This window comes from Herpailurus yagouaroundi, unplaced genomic scaffold, assembly GCF_014898765.1.
Source record: "Herpailurus yagouaroundi ecotype Mexico unplaced genomic scaffold, PumYag 166, whole genome shotgun sequence".
Taxonomy (NCBI): domain Eukaryota; kingdom Metazoa; phylum Chordata; class Mammalia; order Carnivora; family Felidae; genus Herpailurus; species Herpailurus yagouaroundi.
In genome coordinates this window covers 2,121,566-2,133,333 of record NW_024412407.1, presented here as the reverse complement: position 1 = coordinate 2,133,333, position 11,768 = coordinate 2,121,566, and the positions used below count along the sequence as shown (strand labels likewise).

Below are 11,768 nucleotides of genomic sequence, written 5' to 3'. Positions count from 1 at the left end.
TGGAGCCCCAAGTCAGGCTCCACACTGAGCGTGGAATCTGCTTGAGAGTCAGTCTCTCTGTCTCTCTCCGCCCCCCTCCCTCTTTCTCTCTCCTCCCACCTCCCACCTCCCCCAAAAATGCTCTAAGTGGATACAAAGGCTTCAGGAAGCATAGAGATAGACCCATTCAGAGTGTCTTGGCCAGGTCCCATCATGTCTGTCCTGTCTTCCTGTGCTCAGGTATCCTGGGAGTAACACTAGCTTTAATGCCTCAGCTGCCCTGCCCTGCTCCAACGCGGGTGATAGAGGCTCTTGTTCTCTCCCCCACATACCCCTGTTACACTTGTCAGGACCGCACACGTCAGCAGTAGATTCTCTGGAATTCTATTTACATATGTTTTTTCTCTCACCAACTAGATTGTTAAATTCCTCAGAAGCACATTATCTTACACTCTTGTGTATCCCTCACATCTAACACATTACGGTAAAACATCGTTTTGATTAATAAACCTTGTACTGTACTTATTGGTTGATAACGTGTCTCCTTATTCTCTCCATCACCAGACTCTTGGTGATCCCAAAGCACCGCGTCTGCGATGCTATTGACCCGCGAACTTCCCAGGTTTCTTGCTTGCCTGTCATTCACTATGTTTATACGACCCACGTGGAGTAGCATACATTGCTTTGCAATATTGTTATGAACTGGATATTTTTTAAGATTTTTATAAGTTCCTTGAGCGTAGGAAGCCTGTTTGCTACAACTTTGCTATGCCAGGCGGGCGAGGTTTTGTGGATATCACGAGCCGCTCTACAATTCAAGTTAAAGACTCCAGCCCTTCTTTCTCTTCCGGGATGGAGGATCATAGAGATGTTCGGCGCAGCGAGGCCTCCAGGCGCATCCATCGAGATGCGCAGAGGGCGGCTAGAGCGTTGCTCGCCGAGGCGGCTTCCGCTTCGTTAGTCCTCCTTCCCAACATGGCGCAGTCAGTTAACATCACCGAGCTGAACCTGCCACAGCTAGAGATGCTCAAGAACCAGCTGGACCAGGTGAGGACGGGCGGCTGACACCCCTTTCCCGCCTCACATCCCTTTTGCCCACGCGAACTCCCTCGCCCCCATTCCTCCCCCCTTTGGAATGCTTGCCTTCCCCTGCGAAACCCCCACACCATCCCAGGATGAGCCCCCTCTCCGGCAGTGCTTCCCCTCTTTCTCCAGCTCCCAGACTGACCCTGTCTCCCGTCCTCCCTAGGAAGTGGAGTTCTTGTCCACGTCCATTGCCCAGCTCAAGGTGGTACAGACCAAGTATGTGGAAGCCAAGGACTGTCTGAACGTGCTGAACAAGAACAACGAGGGTATGGGGTAGGCGCGTGAAGGCGACATGGGGGATGTGGTGAGCCGGCTACTCTCGCCCCGCCTTCTAATCCAGTTGTCCTTACCTGAGAAGAGAAAGCAATCCACTACGTATTGTATGCCGCTACGTGAGCCCTTTGCATGTTGCCTGCCTAGAATTGAAATGTACAGGACATTCCTCTGCTCCTGCTGTCCCTGTTTCTTACCATCTCTGTGCTGTGCCGTATTGGAACTCCCTTTCACGTCTTAACCTTCCCTGCTTGTTTGTCTTAATTGCTTTCACAGGGAAAGAATTACTCGTCCCACTGACGAGTTCTGTATCCTTTCGACAGAAACTGCTACCCTGCTGTCTCTTTTTCTCTCTCACCTGTCTCTCTCGAGGAAAAAAAAAAAAAAAGGTGGGATTAGTTTTGATTACTGCAGAGTGTCCCCATGATTCTGAGAACACTCTTATTATATACACTTTATACCTCTCCTAGCCTGGGGCCAATATCCAGCTAATGCTTTGTGAGCACAAAGTCATATGTAGAATTGAGGTGTGATTATTTCCCTTTGCTGTTTGAGAATATCCTCTAATATGAAGACAAAACAGGTGTGTTTACACTTTGACTAATAACTTAGAAGACATAAACGATAGAAGGATAGGATATAGAAACAAGGGGGTCGGCTCTGTGTGTGAATCCTCAATTTTGGTTTAACAGTGGCTATTTCCAAACTGTTGTTACTAAGAAATCTGGATTGTTTTACTTGAATGAGTGAGTTGTGACAGTAGGGCACCTGGAAGCTGAGAACTGACAGGCTGAAAAGAAAACAACAGAAGTAGTGTCATAGGGATTGGCCACTTAGCATTAAGTCCGTCGGGAATTAGCTAGTGATTTTGTGATTGGGGCTGTTGAGGGAAAGTGGTCTGGCTATTTTTTTTTTAATGTTTTATTTTTTTTATTTTTGAGAGTGAGAGAGAGTCTGAGCAGGGGAGGGGCAGAGAGAGAGAGAAGGAAACAGAATCCAAAGCAGGCTCCAGGTTTGAGCTGTCAGCACAGAGTCTGACGCAGGGGCTCGAACCCATGAACGGTGAGATCAAAACCTGAGTGGAAGTTGGACCTTTAACTGACTGAACCACCCAGGTGCCCTGAGGCTGGCTTTTCACTTTTACTACTCCACAGCAGTAGGAAAACACTGTATGTAGTCCTTCTGGAGGGGCTAGTGGGAAGAATTATAAGAACTGCTTGGAGAATGGGAGGGCCAGAGGGTGTTCCCAGCATATGTCCTTTCTCCATAAGGCACCGAGTTCTCTGTCCCTCCCCATCTGGAGTGTATAGGTATAGTTCTGAGGCCTCCAGATCCTTCAGTCCTTGTGCCTTGTAGCTTTTTAGAAAAAGGCCAAGCAGGTTAGCTGACAGGGAATCATGACTCCTGTTGGGCTAGTTTTCCCTTAATCCTTACTTCTCAGATGTATGTCCCGGGGAAGCTACATGATGTGGAACATGTCCTCATCGATGTGGGAACGGGCTACTATGTAGAAAAGGTGAGTGGAAGTAACCACGTGGATGCCTCTCTGAGCAGGGAAAGGAAGTTTAGGGGACGAGCTAGAGTGCAGCATGGGGTCCCCTCTTAGCCCTTCATTTACCTCTGGCCTTGCAGACAGCTGAGGATGCCAAGGACTTTTTCAAGAGGAAGATAGACTTCCTCACCAAGCAAATGGAGAAAATCCAGCCAGCTCTGCAGGAGAAGCATGCCATGAAACAGGGTAAGGTTGGCCTGGAGCACCTCTTCACTCTTTCTACCTCCATGATAAAGAACGTGGATTCCAGTGTGAACTGGGGGCATCCCCTTTGCTAGACTAAAGCCATGTCTTTCTGTTTGATGTCTAGATGTGTTATTGTCTAGATTCTGTGCATTAAAGATTCACTATTTGTGGATTCCTGGGTTGGGTGCTTGAGAATTTTAGAAGAAGGAAATTATATCTTTGTTCTTGAAGAGTTCCTATCTAATGGGATGGAATGGGGGGAATGATATGTGTAAATGAACACACAGGAAAGAAATACAGCCCTAACTAAGGACTAACCGTTGCAACCCTGGTTACACATTAGAATCACCCAGGAAGTTTAAAAAGGAAGCCCGAGTCCGATCCAAACCAATTAAATCAACCTGAGGGTGGGGGAGTTCTGGGGGTCAGTGTTTGTTTAAAAGCTCCCCAGGTAATTCCGTTACACAGAATTGAGAAGCACTGTTCTAAAGGCAAAACTCGTCCACAGTATAATTTTCTGGTTATGTTTGAATCATTTAGGACTGTATTTTGTTCATTTTTATGTCCCAGTGGTTATCATATTTAGACACATTGTAGACTCTAAATTTGTGTGTGTCCCCCAGTGAATCACTGTGTTAAAAGTTTTATTAACTGTACTTGGTTGTCCACCTGTTCTTAATTTTTTTCTCACTTCCTGAACTCTGGGTTTTCCCCTCTAGCTCCAGACCAGGGTCTGAACGCTTCTTTTTTTCCACAGCTGTCATGGAGATGATGAGCCAGAAGATTCAGCAGCTCACAGCCCTGGGGGCAACTCAGGCTACTGCCAAGGCCTGAGAGCTTGTATCAGAAATGGGACAGAGGGACCCTGCTTCAAGGAGCCTGGGACTTTGTGGGCGTGGCTTCCTGGGGTCAAGGAAGGGAAGGGTCTTATTCATGCTAATAAATGTGCCAGCTGGGCAGAATGTTGGTCTTTTCTTGCATTAAGCAAAGGACTGGTGGTGAGACCGGAGGGCGGTAGTCGAGACGCTGTGCACCTCCCTAGAGCCTGCTCTGTAGGGATGGGGCGGTGCTTATCTCGGAGGCTCCACCCTGAGCCTCTCGGGGAGTTGGGGAGAAGTGCCGAGCGGACCTGGTCTTTGCGGACGGTTGCCATGGGAACCGTCCAGCGGAAATGGAGCTGAGCGGGCTCTTCCTCTTCCGGGTCGGCGACCCGCCTCCCCACGGGGGGAGGCTGCATGGGCCACCGCTCCCTGCGTGGTCTTCTGCCTCTGCTGCTGCTGCGGCCGCCACCCTCCCGGGCCGGGCCCCGGACGCTCAGCGTGGAGTCCGTCCCGCCGTCCAAGCGACCCCGCGGCAGCCGCATGGCACCGCCCCGGATCGGGACGCACAACGGCACTTTCCACTGCGATGAGGCCCTGGCGTGCGCCTTGCTGCGCCTCCTGCCCGAATACCGGGTACGGTCGGCCGAACGTGCCTCCGGGGCGGGCCGCGCCCGTGCGCCCCTCCTCCCTCGCGACCCCGGCCGCCCCCTCACCTCCTGTGTTCCCTGCAGGACGCAGAGATCGTGCGGACCCGGGACCCCGAAAAACTGGCCGCCTGTGACATCGTGGTAGACGTGGGTGGCGAGTACGACCCGCAGAGACACCGATATGACCATCACCAGAGGTGAGCTCCCAGATACCATTTCTTGGACTCCTTTGACTTCGGCTCTCCTCCGCTCCGAGGCAGCCGTCCGCCGCGGTGGTCTGGCCCGCGTCAGCGAAGGGGACCGCCTCATCCTTGAAAGCCAACCCCCGAGTCCCGCGGGACGGCAGCCCGCCAGCCCTCCGCCCGCTCTGCACCCGTCCATCCTGCTTCGGGCCTCCCCTGGCTCCCGGGCCGGCCTCTGGCCCCTCGCGACCGGCCGCCTTCCTCCGCTCAGCCAGGCTTTCCTCCCACTGGCGCCGTCCTCGCCCCCGTCAGCACCCCAGCCCAGGGTCGTCCTTTCATGTGTCCGTGCCTCTTCAGACAGCTGGGCCCACGCGGTGGCGGTGGTTGGTGGCCGCTCAGACGTGTGTGGTCTTCCGCTTCGTTTATACTCTTCCACTGGGAAGTCTTTGTTTTCCGAGGCCAGCACATCGTCCGCAGGACCGTTCCAGCCCTTTTCCCCTCTCCTCAAGGCCCTGCCTCCTCCAGCTCCCCCGGGAAAAGCTCTCCCACTTTTCCAAGGAAATTGAGCCTCTGCGGGCACACCCTCAGATTCCCACTCCCAGGCATCCTCAGCTCCCTCCGTCCTGTTCAGGAAACTCATTCCCTTCTCTTCGCCCCTTTCCACATGTTATTACTTTTAACTCTGGGGGCTCACACCGCCATTCTCCAGAACCCCAGCCCTTCTGCTGCTTTTTGCCCACCCCTCCCCTCTCCCGCCTGGAAATCAAAGGAGTAACCGAAAAACAAAACCCTCCTTCATATACACCACACTGTTGAAAGTGGTGATCTCCGAGAGATTATGAGGATGTTTTATTTTAATTCTTTTTTTTTTTAATTTTTAACGTTTATTATTTTTTTTTTAATTTTTTTTTCAACGTTTATTTATTTTTGGGACAGAGAGAGACAGAGCATGAACGGGGGAGGGGCAGAGAGAGGGAGACACAGAATCCGAAACAGGCTCCAGGCTCTGAGCCATCAGCCCAGAGCCCGACGCGGGGCTCGAACTCACGGACCGTGAGATCGTGACCTGGCTGAAGTCGGACGCTTAACCGACTGAGCCACCCAGGTGCCCCATTATTTTAATTCTCTTTAAGTATTTCTCTCCCTCGCTTCCTTCCCAAGTGTATATATTACGTTCATAAATGATGTGGTGTGGGAACCCTCTATTTATAGCCTCATCTCCTCCCCTCCCTTCAAAGCCTGTCTTCAAAAGAAGAGCGGACCCTGGCTCCACCTCCCTTCCAGTTCATTCCATTCATTCATTTAGCTGGTCCTCTCCCAATCTCTCCACTGGCAGTGCTCATGGAAAGGGCACTGGTGACCTCACCACCAAACTCAGGTTGCTGGCTGAAGGTCTCACTTCAGTTGACCTCTTTGGGACATTTTACAGTATTGACTAATTTCCTTTTTTCTCGTGATTTTATATACTTTTTTTAAAATTATGCAGCATTTGATACATGAAAGAATGTACGTTTTCGGAATATAAAACCTGTAATGAACACCTAAGAACCAATCTCCCAATCTAAGAACTAGAACATTACCATTACCTTTGCATCTGTGCCGAGTACTTCTTCCCTGTCCCATCCCCCTGTGTCCCCAGAAGTAAGCAGTATCCTTAAATTTGTGTCCATCTTGCCCTTGATCTCCCGTGTAGTTCAGCACATGTCTGTTTTCCATCAACAATTTAGTTTTGCTTCTTTTTGAACTTTTACCTGAGGGAGTTACTATGTTAGTCTTTATACCTTATGGACATTTTATAAATATTTTTGTACTTACTAATAATAACACTAAAACAAAAAATGAGCTCCCTGGGGGATTATGATGGCCTGGTAGTTAGAAATTACAGCTGTGGTTGGTTTCTGTTTCCCTGAGAACTGCCCTACCTTTTCCCTATTCTCTGTGCCACTGAGAATTCAAATTTCTGCCTTCCTCACTCACCTACACCGCTGCAGGTAATCTTGCATATATATATATTTTTTTTTTGTATGCCAGCCAACACAGTGCTCTAACAGGCACTTATCCACTAAAGTGTCTCAGTGGCTCCCCACTACGTATACATCAAGTCCAAGCTCCAAAATACAGCGGACAGGGCCTGCCCTGATTTGGCCCCTGCTGACCCTTCCAGCTTTATTTTTTGGCACTCCTCGAATCCCAAGCTTGCCTTTCTTGCAGTTCCATGAAAAGATCTCTCAGCCATCGTACATGTTGTTCCATCTGCCTGGAACGCCTTTTCTTCTTCACTCTTTGTCTGGCTGGTGACACCTACTGATTCATCTTTTGGCCTGAACACACTCCCTCCCCCTTCCGTCCTTATCGTTGTTTATAACCTAGCTAGAGCATTCACTTGGTCATTTGTGTGCTTGTCTACCTTTTTTTTTTTTTTTTTTAACGTTTATTTTTGAGACAGAGACAGAGCATGAACGAGGGAGGGTCAGAAAGCGGGAGACACAGAATCTGAAATAGGCTCCAGGCTCTGAGCTGTCAGCACAGAGCCCGACGCGGGGCTCGAACTCACGGTCTGCGAGATCATGACCTGAGCCGAAGTCGGCCACTTAACCGACTGAGCCACCCAGGCGCCCCGCTTGTCTACCTTTAATAGATGAACTTGAAGGCAGGGACGTTGTCTTTTGTCTTTTTTTTTTTTTTTTTTTTTTGTAATCCCTAACGTCTAAAACACAAAGCCTGGCATGTAGTAAGCATTCAATAATCCATTGTTGAATGCGTGTATGAATGGGGACTCCAAGCTGACGTCCATGTTGAACCCCAAGGAAAAGCTAAAGCCTTCACAGCTGGGCTTCCTCCTCCCAACTCCTGACTATTCTCCAGTGTCCTCACCCACTTGTGTGTGCACATGCACACACACACTGTGGGTTTCCTGGGGCAGCTCTGCCTCAGCCCCACCTCCCTGTGCTCCTCAGATCTTTCACAGAGACCATGAGCTCCCTGTCTCCTGGGAAGCCGTGGCAGACCAAGCTGAGCAGTGCGGGACTCATCTATCTGCACTTCGGGCACAAGCTGCTGGCCCAGTTGCTGGGCACTAACGAAGAGGACAGCATGGTGGGCACCATCTATGACAAGGTGGGGACCCGAGGACAGAGATGACCCATATATGCATCTCCACCGGCTGGGAGTGGGCCTCACGCAGGACTGGGCCTCAGGTCAGGATTCCTGGCCCAGAGCTAGCCCAGCACCCTCTCCCTCAACCTCATCTTCTCACAAGGAGACGGTCAGTCTCTCTCATCTCTGTCGTGGGGCGGTTGTGAGAAGTGGATGAGGTGGTGTTTGGAGAAGGGCTTTGAAAACTGTAAAGCAGCATTTCCTGGTCCTTTTCTTGACCTGACATGCATTAACAACTTGGTAATAGAAGGTGGCTGCTTACGTTTGGAAGCATTAAGGCTTAGAGGTTCTGGCTGCCCTGAAGGGGGGTCGGGGGCAGATCTCGGACGCACGGATTGGGAAGCTCAGCTGGGAAGGGTTTTGATTACAAAAACTTCTGCAGGTTCCATCAGCAACCCCTGCAAGCAGCTCAACACGTTCCTGCTGTGGGGAGGGGATGGGGCCACTCACCCTGGCACACGTGTTACATCAAACAGGGATTCTGAGGACACCTACTTGACCCCACTCCTATGAAGCTCACAAGTCAAACTTCAGGAGTGCCTGGGTGGCTTAGTCGGGTGGGCGGCATACTCTTGATTTTGGCTCAGGTCATGATCTCACGGTTCATGAGATTCAACGCTGAGTCGAGTTCTGTGCTGAGCTTGGAGCCTGCCTGGGATTCTCTTCCTCTCTGCCCGTCCCCTACTCGTGCATGTGCACTCCCTCTCTCGAAATAAATACATTTAAAAACATAAGTCAAACTTCAGATTTAGTCAGCTCTGGTCGTTGCAGAGGCCATTGAGTTCATTTCTGTCTCCGCTTGCCTGTCATCTGCCCCTGTGACACAGGAGGAGTATGATCCAAAGGAGTGAAGAAATATAAATGGTTGAACTGGAGCTTTTGGAATACTAAGGTTTTTAGACTGCTGGAGTCTGTTTTCCCTTTTGCTGAGGAGTTTCTAAGCAATTAAAGGAGGTTGTACCAAGTTTTAACTGAGCATCATGTTGGGATCCAGACCAAGAGGTGCTGGGCACAGAGGAGTTTATCGGCTCTCTCCAAGAACAGCACTTTTCTGCAAACCGCAGACATATTGACATTGTAGGCCTGTGTGTCAGGCAGTTTTGCTTTAAGCATTGATATCGCATATCATTTCTACCCCCCAGGCTCTTGAGGCCCTGCCCTGCCGTTTCTGCAGGCTCAAGAGGTACAGCACATGGCACATTCTGGGCTTCCCTGGGACCACATCCCAGCTTGTGTCTCCAGCCGTCTCTCTACCTGACTTGTGTTTGGCCAGACCCCTCTGTACCTCATTCACCAGGTCATTGAAGAGCCCATTCGGCCTCCCTGGAGACTCACCCACTCTCAGCCAGAGATCCATCCACTTCCACAGAGCCCCTCATGGAACTTGTTCTGAAATCAGCAGCCCCCACCCCACACACACTGGCCTTGACTCAGGCTCCGCACAGTAGCGGAGGGAGTGCTGGATTAGAAGTCAGGTGATCAGAATTCCAGCCCCAGCACTGTTAGCTTGACCTTAAGCCGCTGAACTCCCCAGTTCCCCCTTTCCTCGTCCAATGAATGCTGAGAGGCTTCATGGGACTGTCATGAAGATTCAATGAAAGAGTGTGTGTGCGCATACTTTGAAACCTAGACCACTGTATGCAAGTGGTAGGTACCCTCAAGAGCATTTCTCCCGCTGCTGCCTTAGATGTACGAGAACTTCGTGGAGGAGGTGGATGCGGTGGACAATGGGATCTCCCAGTGGGAGGAGGGAGAGCCTAGATATGTGCTGACCACCACACTGAGCGCCCGGGTTGCTCGGCTTAATCCTACCTGGAACCAGCCCAACCAAGACACCGAGGTAAGGAGAGCCCCAGGGGAAGGGACTGTGAGGCACATAAGTGCTTCGGGGGAGGAAATGAGAGTGGTTGCCTCTTCCAGTCTTAGCAAAGTCAAAAGTTGGGGCCGGCACCATGGTTCTGATTCCCACGATTCCCAGGCCGGTTTCAAGCGTGCAATGGATCTAGTTCGAGAGGAGTTTCTGCAGAGAGTGGGCTTCTACCAGCACAGCTGGCTGCCAGCCCGGGCCTTGGTGGAAGAGGCCCTGGCCCAGCGATTCCAGGTACAGGCCTGGGAGGAGGCACTGTGGTTCACAAATTGGTGACTGCTGGTAGGCTGCCGGTCAGCAGGGGCTCCCACTTTCATCCTGAACCTTCCAACCATGCCTCCCTTTCAGGTGGACCCAAGTGGGGAGATAGTAGAACTGGCCAAAGGTGGATGCCCCTGGAAGGAGCACCTCTACCACCTGGAATCTGGGCTGTCCCCTCCGGTGACCATCGCCTTTGTTATCTACACTGACCAGGCTGGACAGTGGCGGGTACAGTGTGTGCCCAAGGAGCCCCACTCATTCCAGAGCCGGTAAGGCCCTTAGAGGACCTCCCTGCAGACCTTCAGGTCTGTTTCAGCCCTTTATCAGAGGGAGCCACTAACCTTGGCCTCTTCTGTGCTCCCTCTGTCTCTTCCTCAAGGCCTCCATTTGCTCCCACCAACTTCCTCTTTCTGCTCACTTGTAGGCTGCCCCTGCCAGAGCCATGGCGGGGACTTCGGGATGAGGCCCTGGACCAGGTCAGTGGGATTCCTGGCTGCATCTTTGTCCACACCAGCGGCTTCATTGGTGGGCACCACACCCGAGAGGGTGCCTTGAGCATGGCCCGTGCCACCCTGGCCCAGCGCCCAGTGCCGATGAGTCCCACAAATCCCCTACCCTAATAAAATGCCATCTGTCTCATATTGATCAAGTCCTTGCCCCATTATTGCCCTGCACCCTTTTGGGAACCTGCTGAAACTTGGGAAAAGTGAAATGTTTATTATATGCCAAAGTCCATGGTAGGTACTTTCTCAGCTTTGCTTTCCAAAGCATTTGAAAACCACCCAGTTCCTAAAGTTAAACAATCTGACCCATTTCATGAAAAGTGACATAGCCATCTTAACCCGAAGTCCACACCTTCTTTTCTTCACTAAAAGAGTCTCATAACTGAGTGGAAAACAAAGAAGGGAATTTATTATTATTATTAGAAGTGGGAGTGAGGGGAGTGGGGCTGGGCAGGTGGTGGCCCAGGGAGAGGGTCCCATGGAGCAGAGATTGGGGATGTCTCAGTAAAGAGGGGCAGATCATGAATAGAGCCTCCACCCCCAGCTGGGGGCTCCTGGGTTCGGCCAAACACTGGGCTGAAACGTGGAAACTGGGCATTGACAAAGTACAGAGGGATGTGGGCAATTCGGCCTGTGGACCAGCACTGCAGAGAGGGACAAAAAAAGTCTATCAGAGCCTAGGCCCAAAGAAGGCCACACGGCAGCCAAAGCCCTGGTTCTTCCACCCCGCTCCCAAAGAGCCCAGTAGCCTGGCCTACTCACCACACTGAGCAGAGCCCCTTTGTTGAAGGAAGGATGGAAAGCGATGAGCTGTGCCTGGGCCCCTGGCTCCCCCTGGATAACGCCACTAGGGGGAGAAGGTGAGCAGGCATCTGGAGCCGGGCAGTGGAGTAGGATGTGGGTTCGGTGTGGGAAAGCTGGTGGGGAGTCCAGACCTGATGGGCCTACCTGGCACTTACCAAGGAAGCAGCTCAAACACAGGGCTGTTTCGAGTGCGAAAAAGGAGGATGACTGGTTTACCATCCTGGACGCGTGGATTTCCTGTAAGAAATGGATGTGACAGGAAGGCCCCCTATAGGCAGAATCCCGGGACAGGGCGGAGACCTGCAGCCAGGACATGGACACCCTCCATTAATGGAAGATGGCTGTAGCCGAAAAAAGTCCTTCCTCCCCAACTCTTACCTTTCTTTTCTTTTTTTTTTTTTTTTCAACGTTTATTTATTTTTGGGACAGAGAGAGACAGAGCATGAACGGG

The 11,768-nt window shown here is 51.3% G+C and overlaps 3 protein-coding genes across 4 annotated transcripts in view; 2 read left to right on the top strand and 1 right to left on the bottom strand.

The window, feature by feature from the left end:
• The first annotated feature begins 893 nt into the window (after positions 1-893).
• On the top strand, positions 894-4,038 carry PFDN5 (prefoldin subunit 5). Its single transcript, XM_040487990.1, has 6 exons — positions 894-1,026; positions 1,229-1,331; positions 1,615-1,646; positions 2,780-2,854; positions 2,971-3,076; positions 3,834-4,038. Exons 1-6 carry the CDS (start codon positions 955-957, stop codon positions 3,908-3,910), a joined length of 465 nt encoding a protein of 154 aa, XP_040343924.1. The 5' UTR covers positions 894-954; the 3' UTR covers positions 3,911-4,038.
• A 235-nt stretch (positions 4,039-4,273) lies between these two features.
• Positions 4,274-10,655, top strand: MYG1 (MYG1 exonuclease). 2 transcript variants are annotated; one of them, XM_040487988.1, is made up of 7 exons: positions 4,274-4,530; positions 4,629-4,741; positions 7,684-7,843; positions 9,570-9,722; positions 9,861-9,983; positions 10,098-10,279; positions 10,390-10,655. In XM_040487988.1, exons 1-7 carry the CDS (start codon positions 4,312-4,314, stop codon positions 10,628-10,630), a joined length of 1,191 nt encoding a protein of 396 aa, XP_040343922.1. In that variant the 5' UTR covers positions 4,274-4,311; the 3' UTR covers positions 10,631-10,655. The 2 variants fall into 2 exon arrangements, with proteins under 2 accessions (XP_040343922.1, XP_040343923.1); XM_040487989.1 differs by having other exon boundaries at positions 4,276-4,530; positions 10,435-10,655.
• A 241-nt stretch (positions 10,656-10,896) lies between these two features.
• Positions 10,897-11,768, bottom strand: part of AAAS (aladin WD repeat nucleoporin) — a 10,487-nt gene continuing 9,615 nt past the window's right edge. Inside the window, exons 9-11 of the mRNA XM_040489014.1 lie at positions 11,473-11,585; positions 11,276-11,360; positions 10,897-11,157 (exon numbers count right to left, since the gene is read on the bottom strand). Of these exons, the coding sequence (XP_040344948.1) occupies positions 10,933-11,157; positions 11,276-11,360; positions 11,473-11,585 (423 nt within the window). The 3' untranslated portion in view covers positions 10,897-10,932. The remainder of the gene's footprint in view (positions 11,158-11,275; positions 11,361-11,472; positions 11,586-11,768) is intronic.